General features: G+C 39.0%; 1 protein-coding gene across 9 annotated transcripts in view; it reads left to right on the plus strand.

Moving 5' to 3' along the window:
• The first annotated feature begins 416 nt into the window (after positions 1 to 416).
• The window catches only part of FREM1 (FRAS1 related extracellular matrix 1), a 63067-nt gene continuing 39131 nt past the window's right edge, over positions 417 to 24352 (plus strand). For 4 of the 9 annotated variants that reach the window (XM_038124966.1, XM_038124968.1, XM_038124973.1 and 1 more), the window contains exons 1-14: positions 417 to 790; positions 5377 to 5876; positions 10955 to 11049; positions 11592 to 11893; positions 12383 to 12579; positions 13253 to 13576; positions 14950 to 15058; positions 16884 to 17015; positions 18600 to 18944; positions 19609 to 19751; positions 20307 to 20503; positions 21661 to 21751; positions 22782 to 22949; positions 23492 to 23700. In XM_038124966.1, the coding sequence (XP_037980894.1) occupies positions 5649 to 5876; positions 10955 to 11049; positions 11592 to 11893; positions 12383 to 12579; positions 13253 to 13576; positions 14950 to 15058; positions 16884 to 17015; positions 18600 to 18944; positions 19609 to 19751; positions 20307 to 20503; positions 21661 to 21751; positions 22782 to 22949; positions 23492 to 23700 (2540 nt within the window). In that variant the 5' untranslated portion in view covers positions 417 to 790; positions 5377 to 5648. The other 5 variants (XM_038124969.1, XM_038124971.1, XM_038124970.1 and 2 more) reach the window with 5 other exon arrangements.

The raw sequence follows: 24352 nt of genomic DNA on the forward strand, positions 1-24352 counted from the left end.
TTACGGCTGTCAGGTTTACTCCTCAGGGTGCCTCCATGACCGCACTGTATGACAGCAAATTTTAAGTAGAATCTCATCAGCTGGTTAAATCTGATGTGAATCTCATGACAGAAAGCTGGTGAGATATCTTGAATCCTATGAGATATTTAACAATTGGTAGGATTTTGCCTATATTTGTCTTTCTTGCTGTTCTGAATGGGAAAAAATAAAATTATAATTTGAATACTACTGTAGTGGTGTGTTTGTATGCATTTCAAAGGAAATAAACTAGCAAAAGTGGGGACAAAAAAAAAGAAAACAACAACAACAAAAAAGAAAACAAAAAAAAGGGAAAAGAAAAAGAAAAAAAAAAGGGCAAACATTAGTAACAGCAGCTTAGTTTCTGGTCCCAACAGACTTAGCTAGCAGAAGGGGAAAAGAAGATCTGGGGCTGGCTTGCAGAGAAACATTGCTGAGTGTAAACACTACAAGGCATCTCTGAGTGCTTTTATCATACGGAGCCTGAAACTATTTGTAATTTGTGACTCTGCAGTCAGGAGCAGTTTTGCAAGCAAGGATTGTTTATTGTGGCTTTTCAGTACAGAGAAAACTACAGCCAAACTGACCAGAAAGACTGGAATTTCATCTATCTATCTCCCCTCCCCCTCTCTGCTTTCTCTCTGTCGCTCACTCATTGGATTTCTTTCTCTGCCAGCCTTTTAAAACAGAAATTACTGGGTCAGTGACATACATTTTTCCTTTTTTTCTAGTATGATCTCATTTTCAGCCTCCAGCAGAAACACTGCTACCTGTAAGTATCTTATTCAAGTTTGTTGTATACACTGAATGCTGTGGTGTTTGTGGTTGTAGTAGTTCTTAACAGCTTGCAGAGTTCAGTTTGTTGCTGAATGTTGCAGCAGAGCAGCCAGACAGTAATTTTTGAGCTAAAGATGGATGAAAGCTTAGTTTTAACTTTGAGGAAAGCAGGCACTAGGTTTTGCCAGGGGTTTAGTAGAAGTTAACTTGAAAGTTTGCATTCCAAACAGCTTACTTTATCCTAATATTCAAGTTGATATGAATTTCTCAACTATGCTGGCTTTTTTTCGTCAGATACAATGAAAGTTCATGGCTTTAAAAACTTAGAAAAGCTAAATAAGATTTATTTGCTTAGAGCTATCTTATTAGTGAGACACACTAGAAGAAATGTGATAAAAAGCACTGAAACATATGCTAAAAACTTTAGATACTAGTAAGTCATTAAAAAGGATATATTTCATTTAGTTGGGATAACTTACTTTTAAAATGAATGTTTTCAAATTGTACACTTATTTTGCAATAGGGATCTGTCAGCATTCATCTAAACTCAGCAGAGGCTTATTAGTCATATGCATGCATAAAAGTTTATATGTGTCCCTTAACACGTGTGCTTACAAAGGTTTTGCATTTTCGCTGATTTCTATGTATTTATCTGGAATCATCACCTTTAAAAATAAGTTGCTTTTACTGTGTTTTGCTGAGATATTTGAACAAATTCTGCAGATAATTATATACTGTTTCTTAAAATGGTTGTTAAAAGGGGATTTTTCAAGTTATGTATTTTCTAGTTAAAGAATTCTACTAGTCATAATCTCAGCTAACTCAGGATTGCACTTTACCTTAGGCAAAATGCATCTCTGCTGTTGGCATGGGTCCAAGGTGTAACTACTTACTGGGTGTTATCTGCCATTCCTTAACTCAGCAAATACCTTGCCAAATACTTAGCTTCTTGGTGACCTGTAATTCTTGTTTGTAGTGCATGGAACAAAACCATTAAATAGCAAACAGTCCAAGGGGTGCATGTGTTCAGCACACATTCTGAAATGACAACCCCCTAATTTAATAGCTCATGAGCCTTTCATTGCCCTGGGCTAGATTTTAATTGCTGGAATAATATTCTTCTTGTTTCCTAGAAATCATGGAAAGACCTTACTTGTTTTCTTTAAACCTGTCCTCAAAAATTTTTGTATGTTCTTTCTGTTTCTTGCAAACTTTTTCTGGTATGCAGTAAAACAAATCAATCCAACTTCCGACCCACAACAATCATTCTCCATTATCCCCTTCCAGCTTTGCAAAAGATTAGGGCAATTTTGATCCATCTGCTCAGGGAAAAATCCCAGGCAACCAGAGATTTTGTCACATACAGAGAAACTCTTGAAGTCTCATCCAAAACCCAATGAGGGCTTTGGATGTCATTGAGACTTGGCTCAAAGTCACTTGTGATTACAGGTATTTAAGTCAAGTTTTACTTTTTAAAGCTGAGACGTACTGGTGCTGTTTCAGATTTTACTTTCAGCTGGTAGATAGCTATCTAAATTACTTGTATTAATCTTTTACTTGCATCAATGTAGCTCTGCTGACAATCAGACTCACTAGTTGTCATGTTTTTAATTAACCATTGCGTCATTTCTCACATGTGCACCAGCAACCCTGAGGGAAAACCAGTTCTGGCACTTGGAGGAAATTTTTAACAGAAACTGTCCTCTACATTGTCCCTGGTTTGGTATGCCCCTCTGTCAGCTCTACAGATTCACATTCACTGCCTCTTCAGAGGCACCTTCTCTCTCTGCCTTCCCCCCAGGCTCATCTGCTGAGTGGGCAGGAGTTGCCAGCAGATGAGTAGCTCCTTAGAGCTCCCCTTGCCAAGCGTCCCTTGTTCAATGCCTTGGGCACATCTTTGGGGCTTATCTTCTAGGCTCCCAAATCCCAGAGCCAGCTTGGCCAATTGCCTCTAATTATGGAAAGGAGATCTCCTTGCTTGTTGCCACATTTTTTATACCAGGATGGCTTTATATTGGATCGCAGGGGAATTGCTGGACAGGTGGCAGAGTATAATGCTGTGTTTTGCAAAAATACACCAGGTTATTAATTTAGATCTTAGCAGTCAGATAGTTCTGCCGTTTCAGCTTAGAGTCAGCACACAATTTAGGGTGAAAAGGACCCCTGCCGGTAACTGCACCTACCTCTTTTTCCAAGAAAAGCCAGTTTTATGGCAAATTTGGCTTCAAAGTAACATCAAGCAACTCAGGCCCTGATTAGTTTTTTATTAAATAAAACTTGCTATTTTAGTGGGTTTGTATGTCTCTTCCTTGTGCTCCAGGAACTCTCCTGTTAGAAGTCTAAAAATAAGCAATAAGGCTTCTCTTCTTCAGGCTGAACAAATCCAGCTGCGTCGGCCCCTCCTCATAAATCATGTGCTTCATCCCCACTGAGGAATAACAACTAGTATATGATATATCATGGAACTGACATGGCTGTTTTGCTTCTGGGACCAAAGCTGGCAGCTTTCTGTGTGCTTGTACTCACACAGTGCACCTGGAGTTGTTCAGTTGTTTCAGTTGTTTTGGCATAGCGACAGACCCTTAGAAAGCTGATGAGAAAACAGCTTAATTTCAGCTTAATTTCCTTCTATGTTGTTTGTGAATCAAAGCAACCACAAAATGTGACAATGGCATCACCAGCAGTTGTGTATCTGCTGGAAAGCAGAACACTGTCAATCAGTATAAATACCATGTAGCACGCACATGGCTTCATTGAAGCAATGACCTTCTTCACAGATAGGGAGGATATTAAAACCTTGGCACTCACCCCAAAACCTTCTCATTTTTATTGTCATTACATGCTGAAAGAATCTCTTGCCATTTCATCTTGCTGTGATTGTGTAAGTAATTGAGAAAGTGAGGTTGTACTTCCCAAGGTCTTCACTTGGCCATCTCAGGAGACAGTCCTAAAGCACGCAAGTACAGGCCAGTGGCTGCAACATATCGGGCAAACATATAGTGATACAGGAGCTCTGTCTGTACCTTAAAGTAGTCAAAGCAAGACTGTAATACACAGTGACAATAGGACCAAATTTGTAGCAGAGACTGTCTCATACATCCACCATGAAATTGTTGAAAATGCTCCTGATTCCTCTTGTACACTCTCTGTTCTGCTTTTGATGCAGGAAAGGGCAGCATAGAAATCACTGCCAGCAGCCAAGGTTTAAAGCTTGGGATTCCATGCTGGGATTTATGGGGCAAGCACCAGAAACAGATGTGGCAGAGATGCAGATGTCTCTGCATGAGTGTCTTTTTCAAACTGGGGATGATGCTATCTCTCAACTTTGACATAGTTTTATGATCGTTATCCACATTGGAGTGGGGAAAGTCAAAACTATCCAGGCCTTAATTTTATTTCTTACGAGGTGCCATGTAAGAATATGCCTGTAAATAAAGCTATTTTGCACCATATTTCTATGCCTCAGCCTGCTATATGGAGCAGAGAATTAGTGGCATTTTCATGAGATGTAAACCACCAGGTCTATGTGTCAGAGTCATTAACTGCCTCTTAGCGCTTTGCCAGGTCCTAGTCTGAAACTAAAATTTCTAATTATTTTCTTATCTGAATTTTATACCATGGATTTCATTCCTTTTCCTCTGGTTAGAATACTACATTTTCTCTCAGATTTTCTTCAGACTGGTATGGTTTCAATATTCTAAACCGAAATGGAAAGACTTTCAGATAAATGCCTAAAAAACTAGAGTAAAAATTTGCATTCCACACTACATAGTCAACACATATCTAACTTTACATGTATATGAGACTCATTATCTTCAATGTGATGAAGTTAGTGGATCTGTCTTATTTAACTTTTGGAAGTGAATAATTTTACAGAACTTCTGAACTGCCAGTTGTTTTTCAGTGAAATTTAAATCTGGTTGGATATGTGCATTCAGTTACAGGCTGCTCATAAAGTCATTCTGCCAGAAACAGTGGATTGAACACTTACCTATTAACAACAACAAAGAAAATAAAGACATACAAGGATTTAGTTTTTAATTCACTTTCAGGAAATTTCACTGTTGGTTGTAAGGTTGTGGCAAATAATTAGTCAGAGCATTAAAAATTCACAAAAACTAAAGGAATGTTGACAATTTACTGTCTTGGAATTCTTATGATCTTCTCAAATTTAATTAAATCAATATCACTTCCTATTCTTCATGCTGTAACTTCTGTTACTCTGGAGGATTGTAGAAATTAGGCTTTTAAAAGGATTTCATTTGTGCTTGTTTAATGCCAGAAAAAAAAATTCTTATGAGGTTATAAGCATGAAAGATGAAGATGCACTGTAATTAGGGGCATGAGAAACTTGTGTAATTTATTTTCTATATTATCTTGTCCTCTTTATTTCCGTTGAATTTTTGTCAGATTTTGGGGGTGTCTGCTATTTTCTGATCATGTGTGCACTGAATGGTATTGAAATGAACTGCATTTGTCAGAAATGGTGGAAGTATTTTGTATGTGTTGTTTTGTTTTTATCCCTATAGTTGCCTGACACCTTATAGCAATTTTCTTTCTCTTGTTTTTTTTTTTTTTTAGGATTAACAAACCTTGAGAACACATTCATCATTTTGTCAGGCTTGACCAACCAATGAATTTTATAAAAACCTAAGGATATTTTGAATATATCTGCCCAATAACTGCCCAAACTTCAGTCAAGGAGAGCCTATTAATAGAAAACATGTCATATATTTTTTATCAGTGACTAATAATGCCTTCATTACATAATGAAAATCTGCTGGTGGAGGAAGAAGATTCCTTTTGTTAAGAAATTTTTCCACTGGTGAAAAAGGCTGGCACCCTCTTATAATATGAAGCCCTTTGAGAAAGACTGGCTGTTTTTACTGCTGCCTGTCGCATTCAGAGTTGTGTGCTCCTCCTTTATTAGTGTGAACCCTGGGGTGAAAGTGATGAAGGGACAGTCTGTCTTCCTGTCAGAAGAAGACCTCAACTTTTCCATCCCCAGAGAGAAAGATGTCTGCAAAGTAGAAGTGATCAATGAGCCAATAACACAGAGGGTTGGGAAACTCACTCCACAGGTATTTGGGCTCTGTTTTGCTGCCTTGACGTTAGTGTGTGCAGGTCTTGGAGAAACTAAAAGGAGCTGCTTGACTGATTTTTGTTCTTCTTTTGGGTAGTGACTAAAAGGCATGAAACTGAACGGTGTGTGGGATTCAGCCTTTTGCTTAAGTAGACAGCTGGCAGACAACTGCAAGCCTGAAATCCAAAAGCTGAGCTCAGTAGCATGAGTGCACAGAAGTGAGTCTAGTCAGAGTCTCCTTTCACAAGTGAAGAATGGGAATTTCAAAACTTCCAGTTAGGGGATAACCTCCAGTTTCTCAGCTGCTTATTTTTCTCCCATGAAGGTAACCAGTGCCCCTCGAATAATGCATAGCCCACTACAGCATTTTGAATTTTAGTCACGGAGCCACTACTTAAGGACCAATTAAGAAAAAATAATCACATACAATAAGCACATTGTGTGCAGTATTGTTTGTTCTGCTCTGCAACAGCCAAATTGTTAGCAGATGGCAAATACATTAAAACTCCCCTGTTTTCTGTTCAAATGTTGAGCTTGTAGGAATAATGAAATATATTTCTCATATTACCATTCTGCTACTCATCTGCTTTACAAATTGCCCACCTGAGTTATAGCAGGAAGGAGTTGAACACAGTTGTCATGAAGATGTAATGTTATAGATAGAAGATAAATGGTTTTAATTGTTCATAACCAAGCAGCTTTTGGTGTTTGAAAAATTCTAGTTCATGCCAGCATACATTTTTGTGTGCTTGTATATGAATATAGTTTTTAACCTCCTTTCCAGGGTTTTTGATGGCTTCTGTGAAGATAGGTGAAGGAGCACCAATCTCAATAGATTTTTCTAAACTTCTGGCGTGCTCATCGCAAACCACTGACAAATACTTCAGGTGAATCAGCACTGCTAAGGAGCAGAGGCATACCAGGGAATACAGGAGGTGATGGACAGGACAATGTGTGATCTTCTATAGAGACTGCCTTAAGTAGTGTAGTGCATCTGCAGAAACTACCCAGGGTTTGTTTTCTGCCAGCCCAGCGACACTGACCACAGTACCCCACCTCTACTTCCCCACTTACTCTAGGTTGGTCCTTGACTCATACAAACCTAGAATCATTAAGACTGGAAGGGCGTCGAAGAACATTGAGTCCAACCATTACCCCAGCACTGCTAGGTGCACTACAAACCATATCCTTAAGACATACCTATATATAATTTTTGAATGTTTCCAAGTATGGTGATTCCACCATTTCCTTGGGGAACCTGCTTTAATGCTTGACCAACCTTTCAGTAAATAAATTTTTTCATAATGTACAACCTAAAGCATAGGAGGAAAAGGGGGACTTACATGTGAAACCTATGGTAAACCTCTTTGGTAGGCAATCTGTCTGGCTGAGGAGTAACTTTGTTTTTAATTTCTGCCTCAGCTTCTATGTGCAGTGGGATCCAGGTGTTTTGAAATAGCAACTTTGTCCTGTGTAACCCAACATGCTTCAAGCACATAGAGAGGCCCTTTTCAAGGGATCCTAGGAGATGTGCATTCACTGGACCTTATTTTCCAGACAACATCCTCCTCCCCACATCTGTTAAGCACCTGTTCTTTCATGGCCCTGAATATCTGCCCAGGCAGTTGAGTGTGGAAGCTGCAGGCACACATATAAAGGGAAGAGCTCTGCTGGCAGGTGACCCTAGGGCACCAGGCTGGACAAAGACTGTGCCTGCTAGTGGTGCCTGAGCTTTCACCATTCCTGAAAAAAGGTGCCAGAGTCCAGATCTCATTGTGCCACTCATGATCTTTCTACAGGAAATTCTGCAGCCAGAAAATGTCTCTAGTATGATCTGGTTTACTTCCATTAATTTGGGTAATGTTCTAAGAATGTATGACAATTTAATTATAAATTGTAATTGAAAAGCAGTTGAAGTGGAAAAATCCAAAGCTCAACAGTAATTAGGAAAATATTTAGATTTCCTTTGTCTTACCCAGTGAATTTATAGACAATTAGAATTGCCCGTTCATACAAAAGGAAAACATATCAGGAAACATAAACCAGATGTTTCTTTTTGCAAAGCAGATTGTGTCTCAATACACATATAAAGTGACTGTCAGTCAGCGGTAACAAACCTTTGTAGAAAGGTTCTAAATTTTCCAATCTCTTGTTACCAATTAAGATGTGGAACTAATGATGTCTTAAAAATAAGGACATTAATTCTTTGATATATTGGACCCAGTGAGATGCATCGTAGAGTCCTTAGGGAACTGGTTGATGTAGCGGCGAAGTCACATTCCACAATATTTGAAAAGTCATGGCAGTCAGGCGAGGATGGCTGCGGTACTCATCCTATAAAAGAGTAGATCTTTCCTGGGAATTATCGACCTGTCAGCCTCTGCTCTGTGCCTAAGAAAATAATGGAACAGATCCTACTAGAAGCTGTGCTAAGGCACATGGAGGACAAGCAGGTGATTCAAGACAGCCAGCATGGCTTCACCAAGGGCAGGTCCTGCCTGACCAACCCGTTGGTTTTCTGTGATGAAGTGATTACATCAGTGGGCAAGTGACTCCATCAGTGGGCATCAGTGACTCCATCAGCAATGACTTCATCTGGACTTCCATAATCCCTTTGGCCTTGTTCCCCACAACACCCTTATGTAACCAAAATCCTATTGACTTTGAGGGCTCTACACTGATTTATGTCACTGAAGAATCTTACTTTCAGTGTACAACATGAAGCTTCTGAAACTACAATACAAGTGGGTTTTGTATATAATATACTTACTTTTTCCTTCCAGATAGCATCCCACATTACTTCTTAATTTTATTTTCCATTTTTGTAGACTCTCATATAAGACTATCCATTTTATTTCTTAAATATCATGTTCCTTTATATTAGTTTGTACTAAGAAATAAAGGACATTAAGTAAGAAAAAGATATTTTTGGTATTGTTTGAAAAAAAGCAGAGCACATATCAGAATTTGAAAATAATGCACAACAGAAGAGCCACAACATAGTCAAAACTTTCATCATATGAGAATAATTTTGTTTTCCACATATTATTCTTGTCCTTCCTGTCTAAGCAGTCCCAACAAATAAAACCAACCATACTTTCCATAACACCAACACCACAGATTATTCCAAGAGGTTAATCCATGCAAATATATGTCTGAAAATCAACTGCCTCATCATTAAAAAAAACAAAACCCAAAAACCAACTAAAAAAAAGGAAAGACTGTGTACAATGTACTTCTTGATGGAAGTTAAAAGCAGGCAATACATTTTAAAATCGCTTGGAATATAGAAAAATTATCACATTGCTTGAGCACCTGAGAATGACTTCAGCGGAAGTATACCTTTTCACTGATAATGAAAGCTGAGAAACTCTAACTATCCTTCCATTATAGAAGGATGTAAGTTATTTTCTGTGTAATGGTTAGAAAGAAACAAAGTTCAACAATTCTTAAATCCTTTAATGTAAATCTACGAGGTGGTCATGAGGTGCTTCAGTTAAGTATGTATTAACAATTAATTTAGAATGAAATTATTACATAAATTTTACACTGAAAGTCAGAGCATCCAAAGATTTTCTCTATGAGCTACACTTTCAGTCAAAATTTTAGAACCTTACTAAAGTCCCTCAGCCATTTCACAATCATCTAAAGTGGTTAGGGAAATGAAGACAATTCATTCAAGGCATTTGCATGAATTGGCACAAAGAATCATTTTTGTGATTCTTTTGTCATATTCTAAAAAATTACTGTCATTAAGAAATTACATCTTTTTTGAAAAAAAGAGTGGCTAGTCAGTCAGCCATATACATATATTAATTGCTATTAGTTATGGCCTTATTATGTCTGTTAGTGAGTGTTGAACAGATTTCACTTTAGTCTGTGGAAGTCCATATAACCATTTGGGAATACTGCCCCCAAAAATGCAATGAAAACTACGTTTAGATTCACAGTGAAATGTTTAAGAAATGCAGTTGGTTTCTTGCTGGCTAGAATATGACTTTTCTCTCTGTAGATAGGAAACATGAGCATCTTCTATCCTCCATGGATAGGGAGGAATCCATGTGTAGGGATTCCGTTTTATCACAAGGTTAACAGAGTCTATCAATGCTAGGAGCTTTCAGCTAGTGATTCAGTAAAGAAACAATACTGCATGGCAATTATAAATTGCCAGTCTTGCCAATTGCAAGTATTTGAGAACATGGAAATTGTATTCCTCAGAATCCAAATTCCTTTTCCAAAGAATAGGTATGTCAAAGCAATTTTTTTCTATTTGTGTCAGGCATGTTTCCTCATTGCCTTGTTTTCACAAGCCAACCAACCATTAAATAAATCAATCTGCCTGAAAGAAGTGTCTGCCTTAGATGGTTAAACCATGGCCAGACAGACTCACAAATTTTGCCTGTATCAGGTATGTTGTAAATATTAGTCTATTTTGAATAAGCTGGTAGAAAAACATAGGTATCTGCTTGCTTTTGCGCTGTGGATTACATTGATTTTGGGGCTGGATGTTTGTACGGCACAGAGATGATGTCAGATATAGAAAAGAGCTACTGGTACAAAATCAGTATCACAAAAACTGGGCACAACTCTTTTCTAACAGAAATTTCACTGGGTTGTACTTTTTGGTATAGTGGACATAGAGCAAGATTTACTGTATAATCAAGCTATTGTCATGAGCAACATTAAAAGTCAATAAATCTCAAAGTAAAATGCTGGAACTGCTGGCTTTTCAGCACCACTGCAGTTGTATGTACTGCTGGATGTATCTACACCCTTAACTCCACAGACTGCAGTGGTAAAGAAGGTGAGGTCAAACTATTTGTTGTACTGGGGAGGCACTTGGCAGCCTGAAACAATCACATATGACCTTTGCCCTTCTAATTTAGGAGCACAGGCTGACTTAAGTGGAGCTGACTCTCACTGGGAGATTACAGTACAGGTGAATACAGAAATGAACTATATATTGAACATCTTGCTAGTCTGATGTATTCCAGGCACTCAGAGAGAAGTGGAACAGTAGCTGTGAAGTTAACATCTTTGGCAGTGTAGTGCCAGTCTATTCTTTCTCCTTCATAGGTTTTCGACTGTCACTTCCTTCCTAATGAAGTCAAATATACCCACAATGGATGTCCGATTTTAGATGAAGACATGGTCATGCTTAGGCTGTACAGGTAAGCAGCAGCAGCAGATCACACTCCACTGTTACCAGGTGCCCAGCTGACCTTAGGAAGAACAAGCAGTACATTTTTTACAGTTACAGCATGTTCTGCTGTACATGTTGTAACTACTTAGATCCAGTAGCTGCATCATTAGTCAAGAAGTGACCATCTGTTTACAGAAACATTTCTCACCATGTATTGCAGGTATGCTCATTTAACATGTATTATCTATTGCTGGCTTATTACACAAAACCAGTGATTTTTCATTGTGCTGTGGAAAGTGGCAATAGCGCTTTCAGAGTACTGCATGTTCTCTGCTGTCCTGCTGATAGGGACAGACACTCATACACACACAGAGAGTAACCTCTTCACACACACACCCTTTAATTAGGGGAATTTGGGCAGCGGGATCTAGGTTATGGTGATTCAAGTCTTGAGCCCACTAGGGAGAAATCAGTCCAAATAATTCCATTTCACAGATGAGGACAGTGCCCAAAAAGCACAGCAACAGAAGATGGCATGAACCATAACTAATTTTATTCTGTCACTTGTAGGTTTACAGAAACTGAAACGTTTGTAGAAATATTCACCCTTCATGTACAGTTACTTGAGCCAGACTGTAACATCATAAAAATGCGCTCCCATGCTTTGGTGGTCCCTGAATACTACGGTCTGTCTGGGATGATTGACAAGAACGTCCTCACCTTCGATTATGACAGGAAGATAAACCTGGATTGCACCATTTCCATAATCTCTTCAGAAACTCACCTGCCTGCTCACGGCCAGCTTATCGCCACGAAAGCGCAGCAAGGGCAGTTTCGTGGAGATCAGCCATGGAGCTTCTTTCCTGGCACTAGTATGATGTGCTTTTGTTGTTTGCATTAGCACCTTCAAAGGGACACAGCAGATTAAGTCTGGAGCAGTGGGTTGTTTCAGACGTGCTGTGTAACAGTGGGTTGTGTGAAGTTTAATGAACAGCTTGAGCTATTGTGGGCATGAAAGGGACAAGAAGTTTTTGTGAGGCACCATGCAGATCACAGATCTGGGTCAATAATTCCTTGACTGGATTCTGTTTCTGGCCCATAGATGTGTGGACCAATGTGACAGCTTTGTGTGTGCCAAGACTCAGTAGAAACAGCACAGCTGCTGGAGGCAGCACCTAACCAAAACACCAAGGTAGGATGGAGTTGGAAGACAGATGAAAACAAAATCCTGTCAGAGAAATTAAGGAAAGGAGCCCTACTTCTCATCACACTGTCTCTCTCAGGGTTACTTTAGCTACATGGGCAGGTTCTCCATGGTGGTTTCTGCTCTGGTAACTTTCACTATTGCTTTTGGGTTACAGAGCACAGCATGGACCAACGGTGCCGAAACAGGAGCTGTACACTGGGACTAGGAGACATTAACAAAAAACAGATGAGCTGTGAAGAATTTCTGAGGATGGGAATTCAGTATCGACACCTTGACCCCCCTTCACCTGACACTGATTATATTCCTGTGAGGTTGGATCTCACAGACAGCAGAAGCAAAACTCTGCACAAGGTAGGTTTTTATTCAAGTTTATAATGTCTGATTGTCATCCTGTGGTTTTGTCATTGTTGTTTCCTTTTTTAATATTTTTTTTTGCTCCTTGTCACATTTGAAGAGAGATAGGGAGCCTTTAAATTTTTTCAGTTCTTAGAAATTTGCCAGCTAAGCTAATGAAAGGCATTATCTCCATGCCTCTATGATTAGACCATTATGGCTACAGAGAAACACCTCTGATTGATTACTGTCAGATGTAAGTAGTTTATCCTGAGAGAAAAATTAATTCTGGCATAATTCCACAACTTTTATACAGCATGATCTGCACTGACTTCAGCATACACAGTAATTATAAGTTAAGAGGTCTGTGAACATATTCAGTTAATAATAATTAATAGCTGGTGCATGTTTCTGTCAGATAAAGTTATTCATTAAACTCACATCAAATTAAGTAAGTCGTTTCAGCCCCAAATTAAGGACAGAAATAGGACTAGTGAACCTGAAAGTCATATTCATGATGTCTCAATATTTACTCAAGGCATTTTCTAATTAAAATATTTCAATTTTTCTTTTCAAAATAATTATTGCTTTAACATGTACCCTGATTTGCTATGTGAAGCTAGAAGAAATTTGGTTTATTTTTTCACTTTACTTTGCCTTTTCAGTTGTGTCATTTTTTTTCCTGTTGTAGACGGAGTATGCATGGCTCCCTGTTCAGATTAGAGGTGCGGTTCCCAACCAAATACCCAAAGCTGCTCCCATGGCAAAGTTCATCCTGGAAGTAGATCAATTTATTTTAACCCCTATTACAACCACAACCATTGATGCTGAAGACAATGAAACTCCAAAGTCCCTGCTTATATTCAATATTACCAAGCCACCTCCACAGGGCTTTATCACTCACCTCTCTGACCACACAAAACCTATTGGCTCCTTCACGTGGAAGGATCTCAGTGACATGCTCATTGCTTATCAGCCTCCAAATAACAGCCACACAGAGAGGAGGAATTATGAGGTAACAGTGGGACGTGTGAACATTTGCTGGTTTTCACCTTCTCAAGATTAAGTAAAATGGAAATAAATGTAATTGTATGTAATGGATATTTTTCAGGGAAAAAGCTTTTAAAACTATGTGCAATACAGGAGCAGAGGCAAAACCTTTTACCACTTTCTTCTATGACACATCTTAACTAACACAGAATAGATGTTTATTGCTCACTCCACAAGAATTTCTTTGTACTGAAAACTTTTATTCCCTTTGACTGAGAAATACCTAAACAGGATTTTTTTTTAGTAAGAGGAATAGCGAAATAACAGTCCTTGTACATCTACCCAAGAGGCTTTGGAAAGATCAGTGGTGCCTTTTCCACACAGCGTTTATCCCTGCATGATGTTACTGATCCCTGTGACCTGTGCAGAGGTGACATATTTAAAGCCATGAAAGATAGACCAGTTAAAGGCCAGGATTGCTCTTTGGCCTTACAGCCTACCTGCTGTGATAATGGTGGTTCAGGGATAACAAAAAGGGGCTCCCAACAGTTCCTGCTGGGAGTAGTAAAAGCATGTCACTGACACAGAGAGCATGATGCAAATGATGAATGAGCTCAGGCTTATGTCTGAAGGTCCTTGAGTAAGTTATGAAATAACTGTCTGATAAGTTACTTAAAGAATTATCCAATCAAAGCAAAATGGTTGGTACTAAAGCAATAAAACTGAATAAACAGGAAATCAGAGCAAGGTAAGTTGAGTAAAGGGTTGCCTGAAAAGCAGAGCAACAGCAACTGTAACTGGCAATTGATGCTGACAAGACTTGTCAAACTTTTCCTTGGCTGTCACAGGAATCTCATTTCCCTGTTTCCTTAAAGTGAGGACCAGACATCCTACCAAAACATCTGCCCCTTAAGTGCCTCATCTCTGTTCTGCTTTCAGCATTGTCTGATGTCAGGTTCAAGAATTTGACAGTTCTGGAGTCTGAAAACTCGAGTATGATTTTTTTTTAAATTTTATTTTTTCTGTACTAGGGCATATATTTTCTTTCATATCTATTTCTGGTCCTACACATCTTAAAAGAGCAGGAAATGTTTCCTCCACTTTTTATTACTACTAGTTTAAAAAAGCTCTATGTTAATTGATGATTTAACTGTACCTCAAATAAAATGAAAATTACACACACTGCAAACTAAGTTTCACAGAATTCACTGCAAAGAGCACAGAAGGCTCAGTTTTGTGCACAACTTTCACAGCTCTTTTTAGAAGCTAAATCAAGTTTTGTTTATTAACATATTATCAGATGCCTGTAAGATCTCTCAGAACAGAATGCACTGTATGTGTTTTGGAGTACATTTGGTTTCCAGTTTTCAATAAGCAGTTTATCTGTTTTCACAACAGGTGGAATTTGAGGTGCACGACTTCTACTTTGAAAGGAGTTTACCAATCACTGTGCATCTTTCTATCAGAACAACAGATACAAATGCCCCTCGGGTTTCGTGGAATACAGGTGAGATCTCTTATGCTAAGTTAATTTTGCTTCAGAATTAATACCATTTTGACACACATATTTGACCAAGCTCTAAAAATCAGATTTACACCTAGAGTCTGTGGATCATTAAACTGAAGGAGCAGAAATCTATTTTCCCCTATATCCATTTTGGACGGAACATGCTACAACAACTTGAAAAATATCTAATATCTTAACTGGAATGAAAAATAAAGAAAAAATTGAGTTACAGGAAAACTGTGATTTATTTAGACAGCATTTTCTTGATGATTGAACTGTACATAAAAAAGTATGAATATTAAGGGCAAATATATGATGCAATAGGAAGAGTGGGGTAGCATGTGGGAAACAACAACCAAGGCTTGTTGGTGTTGTTTGAAGTGGAAGTTTGCAATAATTAACAATTAAGAAAAAGGGCATGATACACCACCAGCACTTAAAGCCTGGAAACCTTACAGGGTTAGGTCTAATTCAAACAGATTTATAATGCCTACACTGGAAAGGGAACAGAGTCTCTCATCTAGAGTGCATTGATATTTAATCATCAAAAGTAAAATATTTCAGATCAAACATGTCTAGAAGTTAACACCGGGGAAAGTTTTCCTATGGTAGAAAAGGAAAGGAGCTGAGAAGAAGGTGTCCCACCTCTTCCAGAGAAACCTCACCTGAAATGACTATGTAATTAAGAAGGAGTACAGACTTCTGTCAGGAAGATCAACATATGTTTCTAACTGCAGACTCACGGAAGAATCTAAATGCCCAGTTTCAGACATTCTGAGATTTCAAGTGCAATGGTCCTGTCAGTGCAAATGTCTAGAAATGTGCCTCATTAGATTATCAGATAATTAGAAACCAGATGTCAAGGAAATTTCCTGCCTTACCTTTCAGATACCCCTCTCTATGAGCCACAAATGTACTACCCAAGACTTTCACTGCTGGGCCTGAAGCCATTCACAGCAGGTGGCTCCAGTGACCTGATGGATGTCCTGCTTGACTTCCTACACTTATCACACACTCACAAACAGACAATTTGCTGTTACTGGCTCAGTCTGGGTTTCCCATATCAGAATCCTTGCTGTCTGCTTCCTTTATGTAATTTAACTGTGGTGCAGCAGCACAAAATTAGCTAAAACTGGGTGTCTACAGGGAGGGACCCCGAACAAAGGAATCCCTGGATTTTATATCCCCACAATCTGTGTGTACTGGTTCCAGTGGTGATATTTGTTCTTGTTGCAGTCTCTGGGTGACCAGACACACCCATGCCCTCTTTTAGACAAAGGTCCATGCCCATTGATGGTTCTTTGCCTGGGGGTCCAGATATTTCCCCCCACCCAGGACACAATGTGCTACTTGCATGTGAAGCTACCTGCACTGGGTGCATTCTGCAACATCAGAATTGGTTATTTGTCTGAAAAAGATTCCTTAAAGACAATGAAAAAAATAAAGTATGTCAGAAGCTGTTATCAGACTTTTAGGTAGCCTTAGAATCATAGCATTATAGAAGTATTAAGGTGGAAAAGAACCTCCACATTTATCTTCATCTGAGTATCACCATGCCCACTAACTATATCATAAAGTGCATATCTAGTTGCTTTTTGAACACTTCCAGTGATGGTGACTCCACTACTGCCCTGGGGAGCTTGTTGCAAAGCTAAACTACTCTTTCAGTGTATAAATTTTTCCTAATATCTAAACTCCCACTGGAATGCCTTTCACATGTAGATGTGCAGATAGAATTAAATATTCTGTTTTTTTTTTTTTCTGGTTAGAAACACCTTTAGAAGCTTTAGATGCTGACAGTGACATAACTCTCTGCTTTTTGCAGGCCTCAATCTCCTAGAGGGGCAATCCCGACCCATCACATGGCAGCACTTCCAAATTGTAGACAATGATGACATCCAAAATGTTCGCTTGGTCACAGTTGATGGCTTACAGCATGGGCAGCTGTCAGTCAGAGGTAGGTAATTTCAACTGCAGAGACTGGAAAAATCTCCTCTATGATAAAACAACAGCTCTGCTCCCTCTGCTGACCACCTTCCCCTGCTACAACCATGCTAGGCACCGTATTAAAACAGGAATGTTCAAAAAATTCAGTATTTAAATCTTTACTTTCCTAATGTATGTTTACACTCCAGAGGCAAAGTTTTAAAGAAATCAGCTATTCTTTCATTGAGAAACATGATCTGGGAGAAACACAGTCAACACATTTTAAGTTTTTACATTTTTGCTTGCAGATGTTAAGGAATGCCAAGTGATTTTGTTTTGTTGGCACATACAGACAACATTTGGATATAGTTGTTACTGGCAGCTTTAAGGTTTATTTCAAAAACTGGAAATTAAATTAGACTTTTAACTCATTAGCCTTCTGTATTACCAATAACACTAGTTTTGCTCTCCAGCATATCAGTCACCACAGCGCTTGGGAAAAAGGTTATGTAATGGAAATCACTCTGCTCTTGGCAGGGTGGGAACATGTTGCCACTAGCATGCTGAGTTTTTTTGATAGTTGAATGTGTTCTTGTATAATGAATAACCTAAAGACATAAAAAAACTATTTAAAGAAAAACAAAGGTGGTGTTTTGAATATAGCAAACATAGAAACTATTCAAAAGTAAACTTAACTCCAGGAAACTCCTGACAAGTAGTCCAGTGTCTGCAAGATCATCCTCCTGCAAAGCTACAGACAGGAACTGTGCGTTGTCAGTTGTGCTAGATGGGTTCAGCCCCAGAGACAGTGTTGGGGAGACTGTGCAGCCAGTCAGGGCCCATCTCCTGGTGGTAGTCCTGCCTGTGTATACTGTGTTTGAGGGTTTCTCAGGCTACCATGCACCAACCAAAGGTGGGTATTTTATCCCCAGCGACTGCGCCTTATTCTCTTTTGTCTCTCCTCATGCCAAGGAAAACATCACCACAATTTCTTTTGTTTTGACAAAGACAATTGGCAATTATCTTTCATTTTGTAAAACCTTAGAGGAATGCTTGGCTTCTTTTCTTGGTGGCCCTGGGGAGATCATACCTTTTAGCACCACTCGCAGTTCTTGAATCCTTTAGCTTGCCTGAATATTTGTCTGTATGCATAAAATTTCTAGTGAAGCAGAGGTATAAAACTGTCTTATTACAGACCATAATCTTAATATACCAAAATCCCTACATCATTATATTTTACTTGAAATGAAATCCTGATCTTTAATATATTTTTGATATATTCTTTGATGCTTAAAATGCCTGTAAAATGCTCTGATAAGAAAGCAGAGTTTGAAATTAAAGTGGAAAAAATCACTGCTAAAAATCCTTGATGTCTCCAGTTACCTTTAGTGACATTTGAAGGATTTTCTCTGCTGTCACAGTTACAAATTTTACATTCTTATTAGCTATTCCAACTTCTACAAACTTTTTTTTGGTAGGTGAAGTTACATTTGATTTTTCTAGTTAGCAACATGTTGGTCATCTCTCCCACTCAATAATCTTCATGTTAGTGGAAAGATACTTCTCTGGGCTGAACCACACATTTTTGATGTGTTTTCTTCCACTCTTTTGACAGGAGGGAAAGGATTCATGTTCACTGTCTCTGACATTCAGGCTGGAGTTGTCCACTACCATCATGATGACAGTGACTCTACTAAGGACTTTGTGGTATTTAGAATTTTTGATGGCTCCCACAGTATTCGCCACAAGTTTCCAATAAATATCCTCCCTAAAGATGATAGCCCTCCATTTCTGATCAGCAATGTGGTCATTGAAGTTCATGAGGGTCAGACAATCCTGATTCAGCGCTCCATGCTTCATGCTTCAGACATGGATTCCAGCGATGACTACATACTATTCAATATTACCAAGCCATCACAAGCTGGAGAAGTCTTGAAGAAACCAGGACCAAACTCGATAGGTAATGAAGCACATCCAGGAAAGTACACTTTTCGTTGTCCCCTCCTTTTAAAAATACAGTAAATGTTACAGTCAGACACCTTATTTGGCTCAGGACAAATAATGGCAAATTTGGACTTACTTCATTGTAGCGTAAAGCCCCATCACTAATTAATGTTGGTCTCTACACTGTCTCTGTGTACACCATTTATCCTGTAATTTTTCCATTTTGAGTCAATTTTCCTGCAGTTCTTTACTCTGGAAAAAGTATTGGGCTAATCAGGAGTTAGTTTACATGCAAGGCTCAGTGACAAACTCAGAACTAAGACAAGATCTTAATTATGCTAAATGATGAGAAAACTCTTATTCCATGTAACAACCCAGAAATTCCTGTGCAAGGCTGTAGAGGCTGCTTGTCCTGCAAATTCTCTTCTGACTTTTGAACAGGGCTCTCAGCCTGTTAGCTTCATTTTTTGAATGATCTTTAAGTGACACAGAAAAGATCACTGATGGTGATCTTCAGAGAATATGGAAGACAATGAAAGAACATTTCGAAGGACTTGCTCCAGTTAGGGTGAAAATAGGACATTACACTTCCCCAGTTACTTCGACAGCTAATGCATAACTTTAAAGTAGTATTAAAATCATGGAGTGTTCAGTAGAAGACGACTTCTTCATTTCAACAGGGTATTCTGTCAACAGTTTTCTTCAGAGGGATCTATTTAATGGAATAATTTATTATCATCATTTGGGAGGAGAAGTATTTGAAGATTCCATTGAGTTTGTGCTATGTGATAGCCATGACCCTCCAAATCTCTCAGAACCACAGGTATGGAATGGAAGCATCTTTGCAGTCTCCTGAATTTTTTCTTCAAATGGCTGATATCTTACATGTTCTGACAGGCTTTCAAATAAAGCTGGTGTTGATTTTTTTCTGATGACAGTCGTTACCACAAACAGTGTTCTTTAAGACTATTTCTTGTTCTTGCTTTCAATGCGGTAATTCTCTCCCTAGCTGAATAGAGTCAAGTTTATTGAAGACTTCTTCCTATGCTATAAAACAAAATGTTGACAATTTAGGGACAGCACAAACAAATTAAACAACCCTCCTGAAGTCAACTGAGAATAGACTATTTTTTTCATGCAAGAACCCAAGACACTGAATTTAACTTCACATTTAAAGGGAAACATCTAAGATTCAAAAGGTTTGCCTTTAACTGTTATATACCTCCATTAATCATGTGTTGATGATATGGCATGACAGCCACATCCTTGTATCTCTCAGTCCAGTGATCCACTTCTGTGTGCTTGCTGGTAAACAGCTACTTGGGACACTCTCTTACTGAGAGCAATGGCTGATGATTCTACTGTCTCCCAATTGCAGGTGATGACAGTTCACATTATCCCTGTGGATGATCAGCTACCCAGAGAAGCTCCAGGAGTGACCCGTCACCTGGTTGTTAAGGAGACTGAGATATCTCACCTAACTAAGATGCATCTCCACTTCATAGATGTGGAAGAGCAAGACAGGGAGCTTACATACACCATAACCACTTCCCCATTTTTCTCTTGCACCCATGGGTAGGTGCAACCTGACTTACCTTTCAGATGGGACAGGGGAATAATCCATGTAAGAGCAGCAGCCTCAGTGGCAGTAACATACTTGTGCATCAAGTTCTTCCTCTGTTTGTTGAAAGTGCAGGTGACAATAGTTGGATGCAACTCTCCTGTTGATGATTAAGGGTAAGCTAGAGCCTGAAGCTAGAGCCTGAAGCAAGAGAGTAATACACAGAGTAATAAAAAAATAGGTAATTCATAGTTGAACAAGAAATAAGAAGGAGTAAATCTTGTGAAATACTTTATTTTCTTTTGTTTGATATGAATTTTTCACTGACTTTTGGGATCCTCAGCCTTAAGGGCAAGTGACAGCACCTCTTCTAACTGTTAGAATAGGGCTGACCTGTGCCTGCCCCAGACTGAGACCAGGAGATGCTCCAGCTTTTTCAAGAATATGTATCAGACACTCTCAATTGGGGACTAGGAAGATGTGGAGCAGAAAACAGGCAAAACACACTGTGGGAGCAAGGGAGGTATGGAATGAATGGGTGCAATAGCAGTTTACATCACTGGTGCTGTAATCTCAATAGAACATCAGCAACAATTTACTAAAAGTTTTAAATCCAGAAATTGCATGGTTTAAGCTGAAGACTGGCATTTTCAATTTTGACCTCAAGCAGCAAAGGATCATTGTGTAGCTAGGGGAGAAGGCTGTTTTCCTTATCAGTCAAATAGCCACATGGTTATCCAGTTTGCCGGTTACTGCTGTTGAAAAGGTGGATTGCTGGAAATGGGTTAATTTCAGAGTTTATAAGATACATGAAACTAGAAAGAATTAATTTTTCCACTTAAATGCAGGTGTGCAAGTAATAATAATACTGTGATGGACTAGACTTGCAAGTGGTGTAAATAGTATCTGGGGTGTGTAGAGACACACTCGCAGTAATTCCAGAGCTTGCTTATGAGATAATTTTCATGAACATCCTGAAAAGTATTTCTTTTGGTCAGTTTTCTGTGGTAATGTTAAAATGGATAACAAGGATGGAAAAAAGGAAAATGCTTTTCCTTTCAATGCAGTTGGAAGTGTGAAGCTAATTTGAAATCCAAGATTGAGCTAGGTGGCTATTTTTCTTGTTCTTCGGTATTGCTAGCCAGGATGTGACACACATATTTTTGTGTAGCTCCTCAGATGCTGGGAAGCTGTTTATGGTGGACACCATCCCCAAACTGGTCAAGGATCCTACTGCTCTTGCACTGCGGTCATTTACTCAGGTTTGTTACGTTACCAGATACCATAATGTGTTCTGAACAATTTTCAAAAGTTACAAGTATAGAGCTTTTATTTGACAGGAAAACAAGAAGTGAAAACTGAGAAGTAGTACTATCACAAGCTCTGCTTAAGAAGCTCAAAACTCTGCTATTCCAATACCAGATTTTAAAACAAATTTCTATCATGTTTCAGTTTTGCAATATGTAAACACAAATGTCCTAAAACCAGCAGGGGCTACAGTTGCTTGGGTAGGCTGAATTTGGATTCACATGATGAAAGAGGAATGAAAAAGTATGCAAAATGTGGAAATGAGATCTTGAACAGTTTCTTGCTTCATCACAGTGTCTCCACCAGTAGATACCAGTAGTACAGGATAGAACAGGCTGCAACAGACTTTTTCAGGATTTTGTAATTCAGTTTTTATGCTTTTGTAGTTTGACAAATGAGTATTACTAAAGTGTCCTGTTCTATATCCTGCTGTATGGTTAAAGCTGCATAATGATCATTGCCGAACCACAATGAAAGCTCTGACCCTACAGAACCTAAACCGTGTGCCTAATACACGTATCTGGATGCAAGATTTTGATGTTCCTATCACTGGCCTGTCCTCACCATGAAACACAGGGCATGCAGTTTCTATTCATACTAATGAGGGCAAATTCAGCTGCTATAGGAGATGTTAGCTTTTATGAATTGTTTATTTTAAAGTCACAGTTAGAAAAGGTCCTTGGACCAGCATTTTGAAAGGGATCCATAAAGAAGTTTAGGCCATCACCTCTGCCATAATTTCTAAACCATATCTATATTTTTAGCTAGAGTTTTGAGTACTTGAACCTGTACTCACCTAATTTGTACCTAAAGATGCATTTAATCAAGGTATGGCTAGTAGCTAAAGTGTACATACAAAATTTCTAAAATTTATTTCGATGGCTGGATAGCACCTAAACAGGGGATGATAAAGATCCCTAATGTCATGGATTATGAATACCCCCATCATCTCCTCATACATGCACCATTCTTCTCTTTTTGTAGCATGCTGTGAACTATATGAAAGTTGCTTACATGCCACCTCTGCAGGACATCGGACCTGAACCTCAGCAAGTCCAGTTTATTTTTTCTGTCAGCAATCAGCATGGAGGCACTTTGTATGGGATCTGCTTCAATATTACAATTCTTCCTGTGGACAATCAAGCCCCAGAGGTAGGGTGGTGTGTAGGGTAGGAAAGTGGAAGCAAGGACTTGGAAATTGCTTTGGGTAGAAACAAAATGCAGAGAAATGTTCTGATTTTACTGAGATAAAAAATGAATTTTCTATGGGATCAGGGTTTCAGAGTCTTGCACACAGCTTGCATGGGGATAGACGTACCTGGCAAGTCTGGTGAGTGTGCAATGTCATTTCTCATGCTAAGCTGAGGACTACCTTTAGCATCTATTTATCTGTACAAAAACATATATGCTGCATCTTGGTTAGCAAAACTGCATCCCTATATTTTGTGTTCCTTATTGCCTTAGGAGGTCAGAAGCCTCCAGAAATGGGATGAGAACTAGAATGGACATGTTATAGCCCACTGTTGCTAATTTCCTTAGCTTTTTGTAACACAGCAGAAAAGAGATATCCTTTGGTATATTCTTTTTATTGTGTCACACATCCCTATAACACAGCAAATGGGAATGACCCTGTTTGGTTATGTGTGTTTAGAGGTGCAGCAGCACAGAAAGCTCAGCATTTCTCCTCCCGGCAGGTTTTTGCAACGCATTTGAGAGTGCAAGAGGGTGGCATGACCCCTATTACAGAGGGACATATTCTCATCTCTGATTCAGACACGAAACGAGAGCATCTCTTCCTGCTCCTGCAGAGGCAGCCGCAGCATGGGATAGTGGAGCTGAATAACATTCCCATGAATGGAGGTGACAGGCTTTCATGTGAGGACCTGCGTACCCTGGCAGTCAGGTTAGAAGAGTGGTGGCTGTCTTTTGTGGTAGCTGAGGCTCTCAGTTGAATGAGCTAAAGCCTGAAGTGGTGCAGGGCTCACCATAGCAATATTCACCATAGCTCTGGCAGAGCTGCTCCAGGACAAGATTACTGGCTGAACCTTGGGATTGCAAAATCACCATGAAATGAGCTGTTGAGTGGCCAGGAAATAGGAGACAGCATGCCTCCTGTAAATAGATTTCTCCGTAAAAGCGCTGCTCCATGCAGGTGAGGAGACAAATTCTGTATTCAGCCATGCAGTTCCTGTGAAGAAGACACTGGTGCCAGCTTTATTCTTTTAAGAAAGTTGTGTGTTTACTAAGCTTGGTTCATTTACAAGAAAACTTTTGTTAATACTAATTAATGTAGAGAAGAAAAATTTGCTTCTTGATTTGTGGCAAGAAGAAGACAAATGCATGCATGCAGGTTAGAGCTCCCTGTCTCCATTTCCATCTTTTAGAAAGCAGGCACTCACCACAGTCCTGAAATACATGTTTAGTAAACACCTCACAAGGAGCCAGGACATAGATGACAAATCCTTAGGGAAACATTTTTCCTGAGTGATAAATGGTTTACTTTGGGAGTTCTTTTCTTGTAGGAGACCCCAAAAGCCCTTTGGAGAAACTCTGAT

The sequence above is a fragment of the Motacilla alba genome, chromosome Z, assembly GCF_015832195.1.
Source record: "Motacilla alba alba isolate MOTALB_02 chromosome Z, Motacilla_alba_V1.0_pri, whole genome shotgun sequence".
NCBI lineage: Eukaryota > Metazoa > Chordata > Aves > Passeriformes > Motacillidae > Motacilla > Motacilla alba.